The 23,499-nt window shown below is 43.1% G+C and overlaps 1 protein-coding gene across 2 annotated transcripts in view; it reads left to right on the forward strand.

Moving 5' to 3' along the window:
• Positions 1-259: 259 nt before the first annotated feature.
• LOC139578676 (desmoplakin-A-like) overlaps positions 260-23,499 on the forward strand; it is a 32,157-nt gene continuing 8,917 nt past the window's right edge. Inside the window, exons 1-21 of one of the 2 annotated variants that reach the window (XM_071406604.1) lie at positions 260-724; positions 4,752-4,845; positions 6,138-6,271; positions 6,736-6,886; positions 9,858-9,983; positions 10,280-10,339; positions 10,555-10,722; positions 11,213-11,317; positions 11,539-11,760; positions 12,226-12,381; positions 12,625-12,779; positions 12,922-13,048; positions 13,318-13,504; positions 13,608-13,891; positions 14,128-14,306; positions 14,528-14,666; positions 15,848-16,041; positions 17,444-17,606; positions 17,699-17,782; positions 17,902-18,009; positions 22,134-22,232. In XM_071406604.1, coding sequence (XP_071262705.1) covers positions 531-724; positions 4,752-4,845; positions 6,138-6,271; positions 6,736-6,886; positions 9,858-9,983; positions 10,280-10,339; positions 10,555-10,722; positions 11,213-11,317; positions 11,539-11,760; positions 12,226-12,381; positions 12,625-12,779; positions 12,922-13,048; positions 13,318-13,504; positions 13,608-13,891; positions 14,128-14,306; positions 14,528-14,666; positions 15,848-16,041; positions 17,444-17,606; positions 17,699-17,782; positions 17,902-18,009; positions 22,134-22,232 — 3,129 coding nt within the window. In that variant the 5' untranslated portion in view covers positions 260-530. The remainder of the gene's footprint in view (positions 725-4,751; positions 4,846-6,137; positions 6,272-6,735; positions 6,887-9,857; positions 9,984-10,279; positions 10,340-10,554; positions 10,723-11,212; positions 11,318-11,538; positions 11,761-12,225; positions 12,382-12,624; positions 12,780-12,921; positions 13,049-13,317; positions 13,505-13,607; positions 13,892-14,127; positions 14,307-14,527; positions 14,667-15,847; positions 16,042-17,443; positions 17,607-17,698; positions 17,783-17,901; positions 18,010-22,133; positions 22,233-23,499) is intronic. The other variant, XM_071406605.1, reaches the window with a different exon arrangement.

A 23,499-nucleotide genomic window follows, 5' to 3' on the forward strand; every position in this document is an offset into this window, starting at 1 on the left:
CTAACCCTAACCCATAAACTTAAAATATCCTTTGTCCTCATTGTCCCCACGAGGTAGATTTTTCCTTGTTTTTACTATCCTTGTGGGGACTTTGGGGGATTTTAGGTGCCCACAAGGATAGAAGAACCAAACCAAACACACACACCACTTCTCCACCTAGGCTACGAAACGTACATATCATACTAAATGGAGGACGACAGATTTACGTTTACTATGATACATCTACCCCTGAGTACAGGTTGAGATAGAGGAGGGCTGGGGACGTGGAAAGGAAAAAACGTTAAATTAAATTGTTTTTCTAGGCAAGTAGGTTGATGAAAGGTGTGGTCTGTTTTGTTTTGCCAAAAACGATACTTTTCCGTGTTGCAGATCAAGTCGGTGCAGCCTAGGGACGCTGCTCCGCAGACAGGTGCAGGAGGGCTCACCAACCGCTTCACACAGTCCCCTCTGACAGCTTTTGCAGCCAGGATTACAAACTCTTCGTCCACCATTTTTCTCCAGCGGAGTTTTATAACTTTTTGGATCCAGAGATGAGTCTATACGGGTCCCAGAGGGGGTTTCATGTCAGCCGCAGTATCGGGTCCAGGCCCGACATGAGCGTCGGAACTGGACAATATGCCCAGACCGAAGTGCACGGTGGTAATAGATACGGACAGGAGTACATGGACGATAATAATTACAGCTCCTCAAATACTTCCATGCGAGGTGGTGGAGGAGAACAGGGGTAAGACATTTTTTTCAGGCCCCTATTCTGCTGTAGGGTACTGTGTCACACAATTGCGTTCACTTGCCCGTATACATTTTAACTAGGCTACAACTCCATTGCCACTGAAGATAAATACAATGCACTATATAACCGTGTCATCTAACACATTATTTCAATCTAGTTCATTCTTTTTTTATGTCAAGGTCTTGGTTTTGTCGGGGGGATAATTATAGGCCTATGTGTCGTTGTCGTGTATATATAGCCTAGGCTATGGCAGGGGCGAATATTATCTATCTGTGAGTGCCGACCCAGTTAATAATTTATTAGGCATCATTGAGAGGTCTTTGTTTCCAAGAATACCGACCTGCTGTCTTAAACCTTGTGACAACCCCCCCCCCCCCCACCACAGGCAAAATCCTGGAAGAAAACTTGGTTGTCTGCTTTCCAACAGACAGTGGGAGACAAATTCACATTTTAGCAGGGCAATAACCTTAAACTCAAGGCCAAATAAACACTGAATGTTCCTGAGTGGCCTAGTTACAGTTTTGACTTAAATCGGCTTAAATCTATGGCAAGATCTGAAAATGTCCTGTCTAGCAATGATAAACTATCAACTTGACAGAGCTTGAAGAATTTAAAAAAGAACGAAGTGCAAATATTGTACAATCCAGGTGGGCAAAGCTCTTAGAGACTTACCAGGAAGACTCACAGCTGTAATCGCTGCAAGGTGATTCTAACATGTATTGACTCGGGGGTGTGAATACTTACAGTACCAGTCAAAAGTTTGGACACCTACTCATTCCAGGGGTTTTCTTTATTTTCACTATTTTCTACATTGTAGAATAATAGTGAAGAAGTCAAAACTATGAAATAAAAACTATGGAATCATGTAGTAACCAAAAAAGTTTAATATATTTTATATTTGAGATTCTTCAAAGAAGCCACCCTTTGCCCTGATGACAGCTTTGCACACTCTTGGCATTCTCTTAACCAGCTTCATGAGGTAGTCACCTGGAATGCATTTAAATGAACATGTGTGCCTTGTAAAATGTACATTTCTGGAATTTCTATCCTTTTTAATGCGTTTGAGCCAATCAGTTGTGTTGTGACAAGGTAGGGGTGTTATACAGCAGATAGCCCTATTTGGTAAAAGACCAAGTCCATATTATGGCAAGAACAGCTCAAATAAGCAAAGAGCTACAGCAGTCCATCATTACACTAAGACATGAGGGTCAGTCAATACAGACATTTCAAAAACGTTGAATGTTTCTTCAAGTGCGGTCGCAAAAACCATCAAGCACTATGATGAAACTGGCTCTCATGAGGACCGCCACAGGAAAGGAAGGCCCAGAGTTACCTCTGCTGCAGAGGATAAGTTCATTAGAGTTACCAGCCTCAGAATATTGCAGCCCAAATAAATGCTTCACAGAGTTCAAGTAACAGAAACATCTCAACATAAACTGTTCAGAGGAGACTGCGTGAATCAGGCCTTCATGGTCGAATTGCTGCAAAGAAACCTCTACTAAAGGACACCAATAAGAAGAAGAGACTTGTTTTGGCCAAGATACACGCGCAATGGACATTAGACCCGGTGGAAATCTGTCCTTTGGTTTGATGAGTCCAAATTAGAGATTTTTGGTTCCAACCACCATGTCTTTGTGAGATGCAGAGTAGGGTTCCCACCGTGAAGCATGGAGGAGGAGATGTGATTGTGTGGCGGTGCTTTGCTGGTAACACTGTCGGTGATGTATTTAGAATTCAAGGCACACTTAAGAAGCATGGCTACCACAACATTTTGCAGCGATACGCCATCCCATCTAGTTTGGGCTTAGTGGGACTATCATTTGTTTTTCAACAGGACAATGACCCAACGCACCTCCAACGCACCTCCTTACCAAGAAGGAGAGTGATGGAGTGATGCATCAGATGACCTGGCCTCCACAATCACCTGACCACCCAATTGAGATTGTTTGGGAAGAGTTGGACCGCAGAGTGAAGGAAAAGCAGCCAACAAGTGCTCAGCATGTGGGAACTCCTTCAAGACTGTTGGAAATGCATTCCAGGTGAAGCTGGTTGGGAGAATGTGAGCAGTGTCCAAAGCTGTCATCAAGGCAATGGGTGGCTGCTTTAAAGAATCTCAAATATAAAACATATTTTGATTTGTTCAACTCTTTTTTGGTTACTAATTGATTCCATATGTGTTATTTCATAATTGTGATGTCTTAGTAAAAACACAGAAAACCCCTTGAACGAGTAGGTGTGTCCAAACTTTTGACTGCTACTGTATGTAAATTAGATACCTCTGTACTTCATTTTGAATAAATGAGCAAACATTTCTAAAAACATGTTTTCACTTTGTCATTTTGGGGCACTGTGTGAACGATGGGTGAGACAAAAATACATTTATTCAATTTTTTTATGCAGGCTGTAACACAACAAAATGTGGTCTGTATCTCTTGACAAGGTCACTTGGGTTGGATTAAGGATATTACAATAATGTTTAGTGCCACATGCTCTTATATAAGCATGTACAAAGACTTCAGAACTGGTAGCTGACATGCTCAAACTTGAATTAACATAACCAAAGAGCACTTCAACTGCTACAACACTTCCACTCACATGTGGCCAAAAACAATGAATTGAAAGCCACATCCACACCAAGCCACGGCTCCAATATAATTTCCCCGGTGTGCCTTTTCGAGTGAATTGTTGAGTTACCGCCCATGACTGTATTTGTTAGTGACAGAGACATGCTTGTTGAATTCATACATTTTCAGTCCTATGGACTGATTTTTCGCCCATGAAAGAAATATACATGTCATATAATGTTAGAACTAATGCATAAATATTGCATGTCAAATTGGCCAACAAGCTAATAACAGGTTAGGTCAATATGGCTAGTTAATGGGCTATGATCATAAACAGCATGCAGTGACTTGCTGTATAACTCTAATGACAGAGCTAAATGTGGAATAATCGGTTATGTGTTTCTGACTATGCTCTTCAAGAGGTGATGATATTAAAACCAAGTAGTTGTCAATGGTTTTAGTGGACCTGGGGGTCGTCTCCTTGCTCCCCCAGCAGCCAAATTGAACCCTCTGCATCGTATTGTGACGTTTAATTGATATCAACCTATACAATTCTATAGAGTCTACAGTATGGAGGTCAGGGTTACAGTTGAATATGTTTGTGATTACACAGGCAGCCCAATTCGGATATTTTTTTCACACTAATTGGTCTTTTTGACAATCACATCAGCTCTTTTCACATCAGATCTTTTTCAGAGTTGATCTGATTGGTCAAAAGACCAATTACTGGGGGGAAAAAATATCAGAATTGGGCTCCCTGTGTAAATGCAGCCTCTGTGTTGTTGTGTTGCAAATGGCACAGGGAAAATGTGACAGTTCTCTTGACTCACATTTCCCCTTTGTCTATCCCTGCACTCATGCTCAATTCAACTAGGGCATAGCGGAATCATCCTCGGATAACTAAAGACTAGCTAATTGCTACACTAAGATAATAACTCATTACAGTAAACCGTTGGGATCATTGATGTACAATAGCAGAACGTGTAATTGATGATGGGGATATTGATGATGGTGCTGATTACAAAGTTGTTGTTTGATGATGATCATGATAATGATGTTTATATTATCGATGATGTTGACATATATACTGATAACAATAATGATAATCATGAAACTACTTTAAATGCCAAGTTAAAAGTAACAGTTCACAAAGTTTTTGTTTTAAAAACACTTAGAAACTCAAGGCAGGGCAGGGGAACGCAACAGAAACGGCGATATTTGATATGCGTCTACCTCTGACTTAAACTGCTCCAGGCGAACCCCTGTTCCATGCAGGTCCTAAGCCTCAGGTAGCCTATAGCGCAACGCAACCACGCAACTTGTTTGCAAAATATTATTCGATAGATTTTGGTGGAAGCCTGTTGAACGTGAACTCTGCATGGACTGGTACCCTAACATTGACCGGTTGGATTACGGTAAGATGTTGATTATAACCCTCCCCTCCATGTCTCCTACAGACATTTCCCCTTCAGTGGCCTCCACCAGAAGGCCTACATCCTGCAGGGCCAGTGTCAGGACTACCTGGGGAACGCAGAACACTACCTACAGGCTGTAAGTCACTACCCACCGTAGATATATAACAACAGTGTTCTATTTAATTCTGTGCTACCTACAGTCTGTGAGTCACTTCATGTCCTGTCTGCTTTGAGATACTGGCTTTGGTCATGATGTTAGTCTAAGTACAGTCGGTCTCATGTCTGGCAATAGTACATGTAATCAGACACTCTTTGACTAAGACATGTACTGCACCTGTAGACTGAGGTATGAAAGCTGAGATTACGATACCAATCGTGCAACCAAGCCCCCCTGACTTGCTTTAGTGGAACTGTGGTGTGTTAGTACAAGTAGGCCTATGCATTTAATCAGCAGAGGAACATGACTGTTAGGTTTCTTAAAGGGATACTGCGAGATTTTCAACTGAGGCATTTACCTGGTTACCCAGAATCAGATGAACTCAAGGATGTCATTTGCATGTCTCTACATGCACTATGAAAGAAGTTACAGGTTGTTTTGTGAGCTAAAGCTAACCGGAGTTAGCAAAATGACTGGAAGTCTACCAGTACAGCGAGTATGACCAAAGTCTCGCACTATCCCTTTAAATGTCAGGTCTATTATATTATAATAATGAGATGATCCATAACAGGTCATTAGACTGGACACACTCACTCTGATGATGAGTCTTCACAACTGTGTGTCTGTGGTTGGATGAGGCATTTGTGAAATATGCTCTGTCAGGTGTGACTCAGCCCTTCCGCTTCATGTGCGCAAAAGATCTTAAAACAGCTTTTTAAATACTTTCAGCCTGTCAAGCCACGTCTTATCAGAATCATGTCAGATTCTATTTCTCATCTGTCTCTGCCATATTTGGCATGTTCAGCATGTTCGTACAGACATTGTCGACTCAGCATGTGTGTGCGTTTTGGTCGCGCATGAAGTGAAAATAAGAAGTGCATCTCAGCGTGTGTCTGGACACACAGTCCGCAGTAAACCCAGGGATTATCTTTAAACACACACCAACAATTTAAAAAAAACCAGGGAAAGTGTTCATTTGGCCGTGACCTGTCACAGAATGTACTCTTTTAACTATTAAAGTACACTACTGTGCCATCAGTCAGTTAGCCTACAGATAGACGCTATCTGGACAGAAAGATTATGCATTGCGTCCTCATAATCTATACATCATGGTCCTATCTTTAACTGAGTCTTGAACTGAAGGATTTACCTGACTGAATATAGTCTACCGTATTCTCGTTTGAGAAACCCAGAACGGCAAGTTGAGCCTAGACCGAACGTAACGTACAAAGCCATAATGTGTGTCTGACATTTCCCCGTGTGTCCTGCAGGGCGGCGATTCTGGGCACGGCACAGTGGAGGCAGATCACTACATGGCCATGGCCAGAGAGAACATAGAGCAGCTGAAGGCATGTGCTCTGGACCTCAGACAGATGGGACAACCGTATGACAGCGTGGTCCGAAGGTTAGACACATTCTATGAGACGACCGCCACTACCGCATACAGATAAACCAATATCCATTCTCCTTGTTCCTCTCTCTATTCCCCCTTGTTCCTCTCTCTATTCCCCCTTGTTCCTCTCTCTATTCCCCCTTGTTCCTCTCTCTATTCCCCCTTGTTCCTCTCTCTATTCCCCGTTCCCTCTCACTGTTCGAGGTCAGATACGCCAACAGATGACTAATATTGCTCAGCACGATATACCTTTCCTTTACTTCTTTTTCTTTCCCTTTTTTCTCTACACTGTTAGGGTTACGCAGGTGTTCATGTGTTTCTTTTATTATTTACGTCATCTTATTCTACCAGGTAAGTTGACTGAGGACAAATGATATTTTACAGCAACGGCTTGGGGAAGAGTTTCAGGAAAAGTTTAACATTGACATTCGCTACCGCTCCCCCTTCTCTCCCCGCTCCCCCTCCCCCCTCCATAGTGTGGAGATGTGTAGGGACCAGTTGACGGGGGTCCACATGGCCATAAAAGGAACCATGCAGAGGCGGAGCTGGGGGAGCAGAGGGAGTAGCGCTTGGGAGGAAGCTGGGTGGAGCTTCAACGAGGCCATGGCCTGGATTGGACACCAGAAGGTAAGGAGAACCACACCCGACAGGACAGATGTATAATGCCCGTGTAGGAAGGCATATGCTACAGGATTGCATAATATTATTGCTACCACCTGTTCCCCTTCAGATGAACTGCATGCAGTCATATGTGTAATGCCAGTGCAGGAAAGCATACATATGAGTTACATAGGATTGCACAACGTCAATGTTGTATACCTGCAACCTGCCAGGAAGATGTAATATATTTATTTTTAACATTTTTCAATACTCTATATGGACATTAACATATTACATGTTGCACTTACCGGTAGATATATTTTTTAGTGTGAGCCAAAAATTGTTCTGACAATGTGTTGCAAAATACCCCCAGTTCATATAGTATTAAAGTCATCATTGTGAAACACTTGACCGTTTGAAACTTTTGGGAATTTTCTCCATTCCCCCACACATACAGTGGCAAGAAAAAGTATGTGAACCCTTTGGAATTACCTGGACTTCTGCATAAATTGGTCATAGAATTTCTGATCGTCATTTATGTCACAACAATAGACAAACACATTCTGCTTAAACTAATAACACACAAACAATTATACCTTTCCATGTCTTTATTGAACACACCGTGTAAACATTCACAGTGCAGAGTGGGAAAAGTATGTGAACCCTTGGATTTAATAACTGGGTGACCGTCCTTTGGCAGCAATAACCTCAACCAAATGTTTTCTGTAGTTGCGGATCAGACCTGCACAACGGTCAGGAGGAATTTCTGACCATTGCTCTTTAAAAAACTGTTTCAGTTCAGCAATATTCTTAGGATGTCTGGTGTGGACTGCTCTCTTGAGGTCTAGCCACAGCATCTCAATCGGGCTGAGGTCAGGAATCTGACTGGGCCACTCCAGAAGGTGTATTTTCTTCTGTTGAAGCCATTCTGTTGTTGATTAACTTCTGTGTTTTGGGTCGTTGTCCTGTTGCATCACCCAACTTCTGTTTAAATGATGTAGTCAACATAGACAAGAAAAATACAATAATTTGTGCGTTATTAGTTTAAGCCGACTGTGTTTGTCTATTGTTGTGACTTAGATGAAGATCAGATCTACTTTTATGACCAGTTTATTGCAGATAATTCCAAAGGGTTCACATACTTTTTCTTGCAACTGTACATTAACCATTTAGTCCTGAAGGGCAGGTGTGTGTCTGAGAGGTCAGTGCAGATAACACACGGACACTCAAACTTCATTTAGAATTCACCTGAAATGGCACACACACAATCACACGCAGTACTGTAATTGTCTTAACGTAACCTTAACCCTCCCACTGCAACATACAGTTATCACCACCACAGGTGATGTACGTGATCCTTGCTATTGAACACCTTCCACTGCCAGCTTTTTGCAAACTGGAGAACGAACAGAGAGGATAGTGCAGGTTATGTTGGAGGTTATGCCTGCTTTGACACTTGCACACACATGCAGAAGACACGCTCGAGGCTAGACGTAGTGTATGTTAAGCATCGTACCAAGTTGAATACTGTGTACACACACACACACACATGGGAGCCTTCTCCCTATGGTTGAGCTCTGTGTGAGTGTGTGTTGTGGTTGAGGGTGTATTTGTGTTATGGTTAAGGTGTGTGTGTGTGTGTGTGTGTGTGTGTGTGTGTGTGTGTGTGTGTGTGTGTGTGTGTGTGTGTGTGTGTGTGTGTGTGTGTGTGTGTGTGTGTGTAGGGTGTATTTGTGTGTAGGGTGTATTTGTGTTATGGTTAAGGTGTGTGTGTGTGTGTGTGTGTGTGTGTGTGTGTGTGTGTGTGTGTGTGTGTGTGTGTGTGTGTGTGTGTGTGTGTGTGTGTGTGTGTGTGTGTGTGTGTGTGTGTGTGTGTTGTGGTGAAGATGTGTATTTGTGTTATGGTTAAGGTGTGTGTTGTGGTTGTGAGATTACAATGTATTTGACATGTAGTTATAATGTATTTGAGGTGTAGTTATAATGTATTTGACATGTAGTTATAATGTATTTGACATGTAGTTATAATGTATTTGACATGTAGTTATAATGTATTTGACATGTAGTTATAATGTATTTGAGGTGTAGTTATAATGTATTTGAGATGTAGTTATAATGTATTTGACATGTAGTTATAATGTATTTGACATGTAGTTATAATGTATTTGAGATGTAGTTATAATGTATTTGACATGTAGTTATAACGTATCTGACATGTAGTTATAATGTATTTGAGGTGTAGTTATAATGTATTTGAAATGTAGTTATAACGTATTTGACATGTAGTTATAATGTATTTGAGGTGTAGTTATAATGTATTTGACATGTAGTTATAATGTATTTGACATGTAGTTATAATGTATTTGACATGTAGTTATAATGTATTTGACATGTAGTTATAATGTATTTGACATGTAGTTATAATGTATTTGAGGTGTAGTTATAATGTATTTGACATGTAGTTATAATGTATTTGACATGTAGTTATAATGTATTTGACATGTAGTTATAATGTATTTGACATGTAGTTATAATGTATTTGACATGTAGTTATAATGTATTTGAGGTGTAGTTATAATGTATTTGACATGTAGTTATAATGTATTTGACATGTAGTTATAATGTATTTGACATGTAGTTATAATGTATTTGACATGTAGTTATAATGTATTTGACATGTAGTTATAATGTATTTGACATGTAGTTATAATGTATTTGAGATGTAGTTATAACGTATTTGAGATGTAGTTATAACGTATTTGACATGTAGTTATAATGTATTTGACATGTAGTTATAATATATTTCACATGTAGATATAATGTATTTGACATGTAGTTATAATGTATTTGACATGTAGTTATAATGTATTTGACATGTAGTTATAATGTATTTGACATGTAGTTATAACGTATTTGACATGTAGTTATAACGTATTTCACATGTAGTTATAATGTATTTGAGATGTAGTTATAATGTGATCGTAATGTGTTTGTATTCCAGCATCTGATAGAGACCTCTCAGTGGGGAGATACCTCTGCAGACATTGAGCAGCAGCTGATCAGCCACAGCAAGTTCCACAGCTCGATACAGAGAAGCCCCGAGGTGGACAAGGCCAAGGTTGAACTGGTGGGTACGCACATAAACAAACACACACGCACGCACGCACGCACGCACGCACGCACGCACGCACACACGCGCGCACACACACACACACACACACACACACACACACACACACACACACACACACACACACACACACACACACACACACACACACACACACACACCTGTCACAAACACAGACACAGTTACTTTCACACTGTCTCTCATACACATTCTATTTCTGGGAGTGTGTTTGTGTGTGATTGTGACTGAGTGTGTGTGATTCTCTCTCAGTGTTTGTGTGTTCTTCCCTACAGATTAAGAAAGGAGACAAGGCCAACCAGTATGCTCTGGATCAGGAATGGGACACGCTGCAGGTGACAGAGGCTCTGGGGAAAACACACATACACACCCCTGCATTACTGTATAATACATTTGTTGTACCATTATATTATCTTTCTTTAGGTTTGTGTTGTACTGAACATCTTTGTTTTCATTTGTCTGTCTATGTTAGTCATGCCACAATGGATTTGTGACTTTATTGATTGTACCTAACGATTCATGAGTCTCACCATGTTTTTCACTCTGTCAGAAAATGTCTCATGGTCGTAGCAACCAGCTGAGGGAGATGCAGCAGATCATTGAGGCGATCAGTAGACAGATCATGTGGGTGAACGTGAGAGAGGAGGAGGAGCTGGTGTTTGACTGGGGGGACAAGAACATCGACCTCTACATCCCCAAGAAGCAGGAGAGCTACTCGGTAAGGACTGGGTCAAGGGTTAAAGGTCAAGGGTCAGAGGGGGAAGTGTCACAGTGGGAGGGCGGAGAGGCTAATTGATGATTCCCATAGAGGCCATACAGGCTGCTTGCATCCCAAATGGAACCCTATTCCCTATATAGTGCACTACTTTTGACCAGGGCTCTGCACTAATGTATGGAATAGGGTGACATTTGGGACGCAACCTAGCTGTAATTGTTCCTGTTCATTGGTAATGTTTGGTAGTCTCTAGTCCCGTGACTGGCACGTCTAGTGTATTGTGTGTCTGTATATCATTATGTGTTGTTAATCTGTTTTGCATTATGTACCCTAGGGAAGTATAATGCCAATTGCCAAACCTCTGAGACTTGTGCAATGAAACCACATATCATTCTTCCAGTCCCAATGGTTCCCCAGGGCCTAACAGTAACTCTACCTCTCCAGTTCTGCCCTAACTGTGTTGTCGGTAAACTGTGTTGTTTTTCTCTGTCAGAAACTGATGAGTGCCCTGGAGGAGAAGGACAAGGACCTGAATAAACTGAAGCTGAAAGTGGACAGCCTTCTGAAGAACCCCCACCCTGCCTCTGAGAAGATCGAGGTTAGGAGATGTCTGTCGAGAAGAATATCTATTTGATTATTTGGATCGCCATTAGCTGTTCCAGTCGCAAGAGCTACTCTTCCTGGGGCCCGTGATATCTAGCCATGTCTAGCTATCTAATTTGCTGTGATGGTTATTTTGATATGAGTTCTCATCTTCCGTTCCATCCCCCTTTTATTCGTTCTTTAATCCCTCTATCCTTCTTTTTTGATTTCTTCCAGGCCTACATGGACACTCTGCAGACCCAGTGGAGCTGGCTCCTCCAGATCACCAAGTGTATCCATGTCCACCTGAAGGAGAACGCTGCCTACAGCGAGTTCTTCAAGGAGGCCAATGAGATGTACAATAAGCTGCAGAAGGCGCATGAGAACATCCGTAAGAAGTTCACCAGCGACAGAAACATGCCCCTTGAAAACTTGCTGGAACTACTCAAAGGCCTGGAGGTAAGACATGTACATCTTTGAAGGTACCACAGATATAATGTACAAGGTTATATCTCAAACACCCAATTTCGCATATAGTGCACTACTTTTGACTGTACACTCTTGGGAAAAAGGGTTCCAAAAGGGTTCTTTGGCTGTCCCCAGATAGCCATTTTTGGTTCCAGGTAGAACAATTTTTGGGTTCCCTCTGTAGAAAGGGTTCTACATGGAATCCAAAGGGGTTCTTCCTGGAACAAAGGGTTCTACATGCAACCAAAAACGGTTCTTCAAAGAGTTCTCCAATTGGGACAGCTAAAGAACCCTTTAAGGTTCTAAATATCACATATTTCTTCTAAGAGTGTAGTCACTCTGGTGAACAACTAGTTCACTACGTGTGGAATAGGAAGTCATTTGTGAAGATAGAATAGAATTGCTCCCCCTTTCCTCTGATAGGGATATTGACCTCTGACCCTTAACCTCCAACAGAAAGAGAAGGAGCGAATCATGGAGAATAAGAGCCAGGTGCAGCACCTAGTCAACAAGTCCAAGAGCATCGTGAGGCTCAGACCACGTAACCCTGAAGAGGAGAAGAGCAGTTGTCCTGTTATGGTACAGGCCCTGTGTGACTTCAAACAAGACCAGGTCCGAGACATGAATGTACACACAAGCTCTCTCTCTCTCTCTCTCTCTCTCTCTCTCTCTCTCTCTCTCTCTCTCTCTCTCTCTCTCTCTCTCTCTCTCTCTCTCTCTCTCTCTCTCTCTCTCTCTCTCTCTCTCTCTCTCTCTCTCTCTCTCTCTCTCTCTCTCTCTCTCTCTTTCTCTCTCTCTCTTACATGCATGCACACACACACACTCCTGTCTAACATTGTGCATGTCCCTCTATAGAAGGTGATTCTAAAGGGCAACGAGGGCATACTGAAAGACAACTCCCAGCGCAGTAAGTGGCAGGTGACAGGACCAGGAGGACTGGACATGCTGGTGCCCTCTGTCTGTCTGCTGGTGCCACCACCCAACTCCCTTGGCATCAACCTGGCCAACAAGTAAGAACACACACATGCAGGCACGCAGTGCACACACGCACGCACGCACGCACTCACACTTACACTCACACTCACACTCACACTCACACACAAACACACAATGTGAGAATTAAATCACCATCTGTGTTGTGTGGTCCATCAGGAATGAGCAGTACTATGAGGCCATCCTGTCTGTGTGGAATCAGCTCTACATCAACATCAAGAGTCTCATCTCCTGGCAGTACTATGTCCAGGACCTCACACGTATCAACTCACTCACCATCACCATGGTAAGTCTATAAGTCACTGCGCTAACCACTATCATTGTCACCACCATAATCTCCGTAAACACATCCTTGTAACTACTTAGAAGACCACAACTAGCTCAAGTGTCAGGGTTGCGCTTTGCTATACAGCCCACTATTTACTTATACTAGGATTACAAAAAAAGACCTAAAAATGGTAATAACAGAATATATAACCTAAATAAGTATGCCCTTTGTCATACTTAATAATATTTTAAAAAATTAACGAGAACTTCATTATTGTGTCCTATCAGCTGTCCCGTATGCGTCCCGAGGAGTACCGCAGCATCCTGAAGAGTCTGGAGACACACTACTCAGAGTTCACCCACTGTTGCCATGGCTCCGAGATGTTCAAGGACGAGGACAAGAGGAGCATCGAGAGCCAGTACACTGGAGCCCATGCTCACTACGACCACCTGCTGGTCCAGCTACCTGTTTACAGTGAGAAGATATACACCTGTCTACTCTGAGTACATGTCAATAACCTAAATTGGATCTGTACCTTACAGTAAATGACACCAGCATTTCATCTCTCTCTCCCTAGCTGCACAACAGACCGCCAACGAGGAGAAGATCAAAGCAGAGGAGGAAGCCAGGATACTGCCGGCCAAGCAAGAGGAGGCCAAGGTAGTGGCGACTAAGCAAGATCATGTGAAGAAGGTAGTGGTGAAGAAGAAGGTGGCGTCGGTGACATCACAGAGCCTGACGGAGCTGCACGAGCTCAGACTGAGACTGGAGGGGGCAGAGGCGGGGCTTACTCAGCACATCCACATCTGTCTGGCAGAGGACGGAGCACATGACTGTGGCCTGAGGATCACACAGCTAGAGGTACACACACACACACACACACACACACACACACACACACACACACACACACACACACACACACACACACACACACACACACACACACACACACACACACACACACACACACACACACACACACACACACACACACACACAGATAGAATATACCTAGGAGTATACTTTACTAGGAGTACTACTGGGTATGTAGGTTTGGGTTTGTGCATGTGACTAAATGTGTGTGTTTTCCCCAGTCTGTACAGCGGGACGTGGACTCTATCCGTGAGGAGTACCTGCGTCTAAAGGAGCGTATTCTGAAGGAACTGGAGAACATGACTGACTCTGACAAAGCCACGTTCCTACACAGCCAACTCGGCCTCATCAACGAGAGACTGGGCAGTCTGGACGAGTGCTCCGCAGCATACCTACAGAGGTAAACATTATACAGTAGTGTATGAGCATACACCCACAGCCTGAAAGAGTTCTCTTGCAGCATACCCATAGCGGTACTCTATATACAGACACTCACCACTCATTGCTCAAGTGTAACTAATTTGTTTTGACAAATTCTCTCTCCATCTCTCTCTCGTTCTTTGCGACTCTCTCCGCCTTCTTCTCTCTCTCTTCTCTGTCCTCCCCCCTCTCCCATCCCAGACTGCGGGCTCTAAGGGCCCTCCTGCAAAGTGTGTCCAGGGCTGAGGACATCATTAAGGTCCATGAGGCCAGACTGACAGAGAAGGAGACCACATCCTTGAATCCTGCAGAGGTGGGGGACTACAGTTCCACTCTGAAGGTAACACTTACTGTATGACACACAAGCCCAAAGAATGTGGTAATGGCAGTGTCTGTCACACCAATTATTCAGCCTGTCAGTTAGCTGTATGTGGTACTTCTAGGATAAAATGGTCTGTTTGTAAATTAGGGCCCAATAAAATCTGTGATGTGGAAAACGAGGAAGGAATACAGACATTAAAACAGAATTCAACAATCAATTCTTTTTTTATTGATGTAGCCCTAAGCGATGAAGCTAATGACAACCGTCTTCTGGTAGATGGAAAGGCTTTCCAAAAAATTATCTCAATTAAATGTAAATTACAAAGTAGTCGATGCCTATCTGGCAGAATGATATCATGATTATTTGCATCAATCCAGTGGTGATTTGTTTAGCAAACTCTGCAATCAAACTGTGCTATAGAAACACTGCTAACCAAGCAAGTCTCTTGCTGATGTGCACTTGAATTAAAAGGTATCTACACCCAAAAAAGAGCATTTCTTAGATTTTTCCCAAACCTCAAAAGTGCTCTCCTGATGTGGTTTAAGCACTGTTGTGGACTTAGAACATCCAATTTTGTTGTTTTTCTGTTAAAAAAAAGTGATTATTTGTTGTATTTTTTTTATTAGATGAGTTTATTAGTCACATGCACAGGGTCGCAGATGTAATCTCAGACTTAAGTGAAACGTTTATGCTCTGAGTTCCAACAGTGCAGGACAAAAAAAGAAGTGATGAGTCAATAATAAAAAATTATACTGTTTACACATTTACAATTGTAGCAATGATAAATGTCCATTGGGGATGGGGGCAGGGTAAGTGTCCATTTTGAGAGTGAAAACCTGAAAAGGGGAAAAATCTGAAACCTGGAAAAACTAAACGGAATTTGGGAAAAAACTAAACGGAATTTGCCAAAAAAAAATATTTATTTCATAGGGCCCTAGTAAATGTTTTGAAGTCTGTGAGTTTTGTGGTTATTTGGGTTCTCGGTATGTACTCTAAAAGGGACAGTTAACTTTCTGATTAAAATCTAAGATGCTCTGTTGTGTGTGTGTGTGTGTGTGTGTGTGTGTGTGTGTGTGTGTGTGTGTGTGTGTGTGTGTGTGTGTGTGTGTGTGTGTGTGTGTGTGTGTGTGTGTGTGTGTGTGTGTGTGTGTGTGTGTGTGTGTGTGTGTGTGTGTGTGTGTGTGTGTGTGTGTGTGTAGAGTATGAGGGCGGAGCTGGAGGGGAAGAGGGCCGTCCTGGTCTCCATGGAGACGGAGCTGGGGAAGGCGGTCCACTGGAATGGCCAGGTGCGCGGAGCCTTCCACAGGTGTGACGTGGACCTGTCCAGATACAGCGAACAGGTCAACCAGCTGTCTGTACGTTGGACACGCATCCAGAGCCAGATAGACTCTAGGTATGGACCTATCTTTACCTTATCTATCTACACCTTTTCAGGTTCCTTATCTCATTCTCACTACAATAGACATATCCTACATAATCAAAATTATGTGGACACCTGCTTGTCGAACATCTCATTCCAAAATCATGGTCATTAATATGGAGTTGGTCCCCCCTTTGCCGCTATCACAGCCTCCACTCTTCTGGGAAGGCTTTCCACTAGATGTTGGAACATTGCTGCGGGGACTTGCTTCCATTCAGCCACAAGAGCATTAGTGTGGTTGGGCACTGATGTTGGGGTATTAAGCCTGCTTCCAATTCATCCCTAAGGTTTTCGATGGGCTTGAAGTCAGGGTTCTGTGCAGGCCAGTCAAGTTCTTCCACACCGATCTCGACAAACCATTTCTGTATGGACCTCGCTTTGTGCATGGGGGCATTGTCATGCTGAAACAGGAAAGGACCTTCCCCAAACTGTTGCCACAAAGTTGGAAGCACAGAATCATTTAGAATGTCTTTGTATGCTGTAGAATTAAGATTTCCCTTCACTGGAACTAAGGGGGCTAGCCCGAACCATGAAAAACAGCCCCAGATCGTTATTCCTCCTCCACCAAACTTTACAGTTGGCACAATGCATTGGGGAAGGTAGCGTTCTCCTGGCATTCGCCAAACCCAGATTCGTCCGTTGTACTGGATTCATCACTCCAGAGACCGCGTTTCCACTGCTCCAGAGTCAAATGGCGGCGAGCTTTACACCACTCCAGCCAACACTTGGCATTGCACATGGTGACCTTAGATTGTGTGAGGCTGCTCGGCCATGGACACCCATTTCATGAAGCTCAAAAAACGGGGGCAGGGGCTTCCAGGGGCAGTTTGGAACTTGGTAATGAGTGTTGCAACAGAGGACAGGCGATTCTTACACACTTCAGCAATTGAAGGTCCCGTTCTGTGATCTTGTGTGGCCTACCACTTCGCGGCTGAGCCGTTGTTGCTCATAGACGTTTCCACTTCACAACAACAGCACTTGACCGGGGCAGCTCTAGCAGGGCAGAAATTTAACGAACTCACTTGTTGGAAAGGTGCCAAGTAAGGCCATTCTACTGCCAATGTTTGTCTATGTAGATTGCATGGCTGTGTGCTCGATTTCATACACCTGTCAGCAACGGGTGTGGCTGAAATAGCCGAATCCACTCATTTAAAGGGGTGTCCACATACTTTTGTAACTATAGTGTATATCTCACTCCCTAGCTTGATCTATTTTGTTGTGTGTCATCCCTCTGATTCTTGTTTACAGACTTTCTGTTCTCCACACCAATACACCTTTTTGACCCGCCCTTCCTTTACATCTCGATTACTTCAAAAAAACATACTTTTAAATCATCTATTTACAATAACTGTGTCTTGCTCCTTCTCTCGCTCAGACTGAGGGACCTGGAGGGGTACCTCCATCTGCTCCAGCAGTACACAACCACGAGCTCAGTCCTGAGTGAGTGGATTGGTGCTACTCGTCAGAAACATGACGCGCTGCAGGCCACCAAGATAGGCAGCATCACAGCCCTGGACGAACACCTCAACCAGCAGAAGGTCACTCAATCAAACAAAAACAAGAAAACAGTCCAGTTCAATGTCTATTGGAGTCAATTTAACCCAACGAATGCATCTACGTGTACGTCTAGGTGCTGAACTCTGAGATCAAGGGGAAGAGGGAGAGTGTGGCGAGTGTTCTTGGAGACACTGACGCCTGCGTCAACTCCATCAAGGTACAGACCATTTCTGACACGTTATATCTAACAGTACTTGTCTGTCCTAACATTTCTGTGATGTAATAAAATATGTTCGTACATTGTACATTTGTTTTAATGTGACTGTATGTTTTTAGGACTATGAGCTGGAGTTGGCTTCATACAGTGCTGGTCTAGAGACTCTACTAAACATCCATATGAAGAGGACCATGCTACAATCTCCTTCTACTAAGCTCACTGAGGAGGTAACAGTAATCACAACATCCAGTCAACAAAGATACTTTAAAATGTGTGTCGAAACTCAGCAAAAAAAGAAACGTCCTCCCACTGTCAACTGCGTTTATTTTCAGCAAACTTAACATGTGTAAATATTTGTATGAACATAACAAGATTCAACAACTGAGACATGTACTGAACAAGTTCCACAGACATGTGACTGACAGAAATTGAATAATGTGTCCCTGAACAAAGGGGGGGTCAAAATCAAAAGTAACAGTCAGTATCTGGTGTGGCCACCAGCTGCATTAAGTCCTGCAGTGCATCTCCTCCTCATGGACTGCACCAGATTTGCCAGTTCTTGCTGTGAGATGTTACCTCACTCTTCCACCAAGGCACCTGCAAGTTCCCGGACATTTCTGGGGGGGAATGGCCCTAGCACTCACGCTCCAATCCAAAAGGGCCCAGACTTCGCTGGCCATGGCAGAACACTGACATTCCTGTCTTGCAGGAAATCACACACAGAACGAGCAGTATGACAGGTGGCATTGTCATGCTGGAGGGTCATGTCAGGATGAGCCTGCAGGAAGGGTACCACATGAGGGAGGAGGATGTCTTCCCTGTAATGCACAGCTTTGAGATTGCCTGCAATGACAACAAGCTCAGTCCAATATTGCTGTGACACACCGCCCCAGACCATGACGCACCCTCCACCTCCAGATCGATCCCGCTCCAGAGTACAGGCCTTGGTGTAACACTCATTCCTTCGACGATAAACACGAATCCGACCATCACGCCTGGTGAGACAAAACCGCGACTCGTCAGTGAAGAGCACTTTTTGCCTGTCCTGTCTGGTCCAGCGACGGTGGGTTTGTGCCCATAGGCGACGTTGTTGCCGGTGATGTCTGGTGAGGACCTGCCTTACAACAGGCCTACAAGCCCTGAGTCCAGCCTCTCGCAGCCTATTGTGGACAGTCTGAGCACTGATGGAGGGATTGTGCGTTCCTGGTGCAACTCGGGCAGTTGTTGTTGTTGCCATCCTGTACCTGTTCCGCAGGTGTGATGTTCGGATGTACCGATCCTGTGCAGGTGTTATCACACGTGGTCTGCCACTGCGAGGACGATCAGCTGTCCGTCCTGTCTCCCTGTAGCGCTGTCTTAGGTGTCTCACAGTACGGACATTGCAATTTATTGCCCTGGCCACATCTGCAGTCCTCATGCCTCCTTGCAGCATGCCTAAGGCACATTCACACAGATGAGCAGGGACCCTGGGCATCTTTCTTTTGGAGTCAATAGAAAGGCCTCTTTAGTGTCCTAAGTTTTCATAACTGTGACCTTAATTGCCTACCATCTGTAAGCTGTTAGTGTCTTAATGACCGTTCCACAGGTGCATGTTCTTTAATTGTTTATGGTTCATTGAACAAGCATGGGAAACAGTGTTTAAACCCTTTACAATGAAGATCTGTGAAGTTATTTGGATTTTTACGAATTATCTTTGAAAGACAGGTTCCTGAAAAAGGACGTTTCTTTTTTTGCTGAGTTTATATCTCTGTTACACAACCACACACAGCCCACTCAGTATCTACAGTGACTTCAGAAAGTATTCACACCCCTTGACTTTTTACACATTTTGTTGTGTTACAAGGTGGGATTAAAATGGATTTTATTGTCATTTTTTGTTAACAATCTAAACAAAATACTCTGTAACATCAAAGTGGAAGAAAAATTCTAACATTTGTATAAAAAAATAAATCTAATCATGAAAAATTAAACACCAATATATCTTGATTACATAAGTATTCAACCTCCTAAGTCAATACATGTTAGAATCACCTTTAACAGCGATTACAGCTGTGAGTCTTTCTGGGTAAGTCTCTAAGAGCTTTGCACACCTGTATTGTACAATATTTGCACATTATTCTTAAAAACATTATTCATGTTCTGTCAAGTTGGTTGTTGATCATTGATCATTGCCATAGATTTTCAAGACAATTTAAGTCAAAACTGAAACTAGGCCCCTCGGGTACATTCCATGTCAAATCAAATCAAACTTTATTTGTCACGTGCGCTGAATACGACAAGTGTAGACCTTACCGTAAAATACTCACTTACAAGCCCTTAACCAACAGTGCAGTTCAAGAAGAGTTAAGAAAATATTTACCAAATAAACAAAAATAAAAAATAGTAACACAACAACATAACAATAACGAGGCCATATACAGGGGGTACCGGTATCAAGTCAGTGGGTGAGGGTACAGGTTAGTTGAGGTAATTTGTACATGTAGGTAGGGGTGAAGTGACTATGCATAGATAATAAACAGCGAGTAGCAGCAGAGTACAAAACAACTGGGGGGGGGGGGGTCAATGTAATCCGGTCCGGTGGCCATTTGATTAATTGTTCAGCAGTCTTATGGCTTTGGAGTAGAAGCTGTTAAGGAGCCTTTTGGTCCTAGACTTGGCGCTCTGGTACAGCTTATTTACTTACTGACTTTATTGTCCCCATGGGGAAATTTTTATGCAGTGTCATGTACACGTTTAAAGTGGCGTTTAAATACAAAACAAAATTGACAATACAACTTTCATAACAGTCACATACCATTTCATTTTTTTTTTTAAAGACTAACCTGCTGTTCTTACTGAGTTCTTAGGAAATTTAGCCCGAGCTATTTAGGAGGGATATCACACCTGGCACAAATGATTGTCTAGTTGTGTTTTTCCTGCTGAAAGGCGCCCTATACCTGCGCCCAGAGGGGAGTAGTTCAAAGTCTGGGTACAGGGGGTGGCTTGGGTCTAAAATGATTTTGTGAGCCTTGCGGAGGGCCCTGACCTTAAAGATCTCATCCAGGCCTGTCTGTTTGACTCCAAGTACCTTACTTGCTGTGGTGATAATCCTTCTCTCTCGTGCGGTAGCAGAGAGAACAGTCTATGACTTGGGTGACTGGAGTCTCTGACAATTTTATGGGCTTTCCTCTGACACCACCTATTATATAGGTCCTGGATGGCAGGAAGCTTGGCCCCAGTGATGTACTGGGCCATATGCACTACCCTCTGTAGCGCCTTACGCTCAGATGCCGAACAGTTGCCATACCAGGCGGTGATGCAACCAATGTCATCTTGGTAAGCAACTCCAGTGTATATTTGGCCTTGTGTTTTAGGTAATTGTCCTGCTGACAGGGGAATTTGTCTCCCAGTGTCTGTTAAAAAGCAGACTGAACTGATTTTCCTGTGTTTAGTTCTATTCAGTTTATTTTATCCCCCAAAAATCCTTAGTCCTTGCCAATGACAAGCATACCCATGGCATGATGGAGCCACCACCATGCTTGAAAATATGACGTGTGGTACTCAGTGATGTGTTGTATTTGCCCCAAACGTAACCCTTTGAGAAAAATAACCGAAAAACAATTCCACTTTGACATAATGGGGTATTGTGTGTAGGGTGTCAAGTAAAAATCTTCCCAGAGTGAAATAGTGACTTCATGTTCTAAAATTTCCACAGCGTGAAAATGTTCCCTGTTCAATAATTGCACGTGCGTCTCTTTATGTGGATGGCTGAGCTCATGCGGATGTTTCTCTCACACCATCCCTCGGCCCTGATTTAGCGATCTAACTAACAAATATATGCACTGTCAATTGAAAAAGTAGCGCCCAAGTCTTTGCAATCGCAAAATATCTCTTCTCACATCAACCCTCAACACTTTGATGCACAAATCTGGGTATTTATATGCTGACCTTATGCCTCAACAAGCTTCTGATTGGTCATTGTCAATACTCCTGGCCAACATTGATTGGCAGATGTGTGAAGCGTATGCGCTTGCCCACAGAATAGTTTTTTTGAGGTCGAGGGAGTGTGAGAGAGGGATTCATCTGCACGAGCTCAGCCATCCACATAAAGAGATGCATGTCCAATTACTGAACCGGGAACATTTTCACGCTGGGAGAAATATTTCAGCATGACGTCACGATCAGAACGATTGGGAACGATTTCACGCTGGGAAGATTTGTTATATTACAGTGACACAAAATCTCAATCTAATCCATTTGAAGTTCAAGGGGTGTGAATACGTTCTGAAGGCACTGTATGTCTCTGTCTCTTTGTGGTTTGTGTCATTGTGTCTCTATTATTTAACTGTGCATTGTTGACTTTCTTTCCCAGACTACGTTGCTGCAGACCCGTTACATAGAGCTGCTCACCCTGTCTGGTGACTACAACAAATACCTGGGGGAACTACACAATAACATGGAGACGCTCAAGGTACTGAGAGGAACCACACGGAACCACACGGAACCACACGGAACTGGAGATTCAATCTGTTCCGCTGTGTTTTTACAACAATGAGCTTTTAGACCACATGTGTCAAACACAAAGCCCGCGGGCCAAATACGTCCTGTGACACGGGTCTTATCCGGCCCGCACAATGATTTGGGTTGTCAATTCATTTTGGCCCGCTTCCATACAGCCCGCGACGCGCTGCACTACTAAGTCACAGCAACAGCTGCCAACGTCCTGCATGCCAAATGGCATTGCCATACACACACCCCTCCTCCCAAACCCACACACACACCTACACACAAGCCAGCCAGTGCACTGTATCTTATCATCACATAATGGCACTGACCGAGTCTTCTACCGGACCGAAAGTTTAAAGGTGTTATAGGCTAAATGACCATGCCAAGTTTCGGTTCCGACGGGTCATTGCTGTAGCCTACAGAAAATGTCATGTTGGGTGTCAGAAAGTAATAAGATGAAGGATTTACACGCGGGTATAAATTACAACTAAAGGACAATAGGACACACAAGCGAATATAAATGAGTCAACAGTTGAGTGATCTACTTCATGAAAGTACAGCCTGCTGTGCTCCCATTGGTGAATTCAAGGTCAATTGTGCTGCTTTAGTGTGTCCCGTTTACCGCGCGCAGCGGAGGCAACATTACAGCAATGTTTGAGCAGTTGCCTAGGCTGGCTACTCAGCTACAAGACATTTTGAGTGGCCATACAGCAGTACTGCATTCAACCACACCAGTGATCCATGCAGTGCAAAAAAAAAGAAAAAACGTGTTTTGAGTTTAAATGTTACAACAACCTGGCTATGTTTTTGTTATTTGGAGCTATTAAATACTTTTTTGGTTAGGGTCGCAGCATATTATGCACATCTGCACGGATAGCAGCAAAGGCTGGACAAATATAATGTATCTCTTTTGTTTTAATATGTACAGTCATGGCCAAAACTATTGGCACCCTTGCGCTTTTTTGTAATTATGCACCATTTCTTCCAGAAAACTGTTGAATTAAAACTTATTTTGGTATCCACAACTGTATGTATTTGGTTTGCAGTTGAACAACACAAAAAAATCTGAATAATTTACTAAATGTTAGCTTATTCCGCAAAGAAATCCTAAAATGGCCTGGGAAATATTATTGGCACCTTCTAGAAGTATTTAGAAATAATTCGATTTCAAGCAAGTGATTCTTCTTTACTTTGGAATTGAACTCACCTGTGGTGAGTTGCAGGTGCCGCCA

Source organism: Salvelinus alpinus, chromosome 6 (assembly GCF_045679555.1).
Source record: "Salvelinus alpinus chromosome 6, SLU_Salpinus.1, whole genome shotgun sequence".
Taxonomy (NCBI): Eukaryota; Metazoa; Chordata; class Actinopteri; order Salmoniformes; family Salmonidae; genus Salvelinus; species Salvelinus alpinus.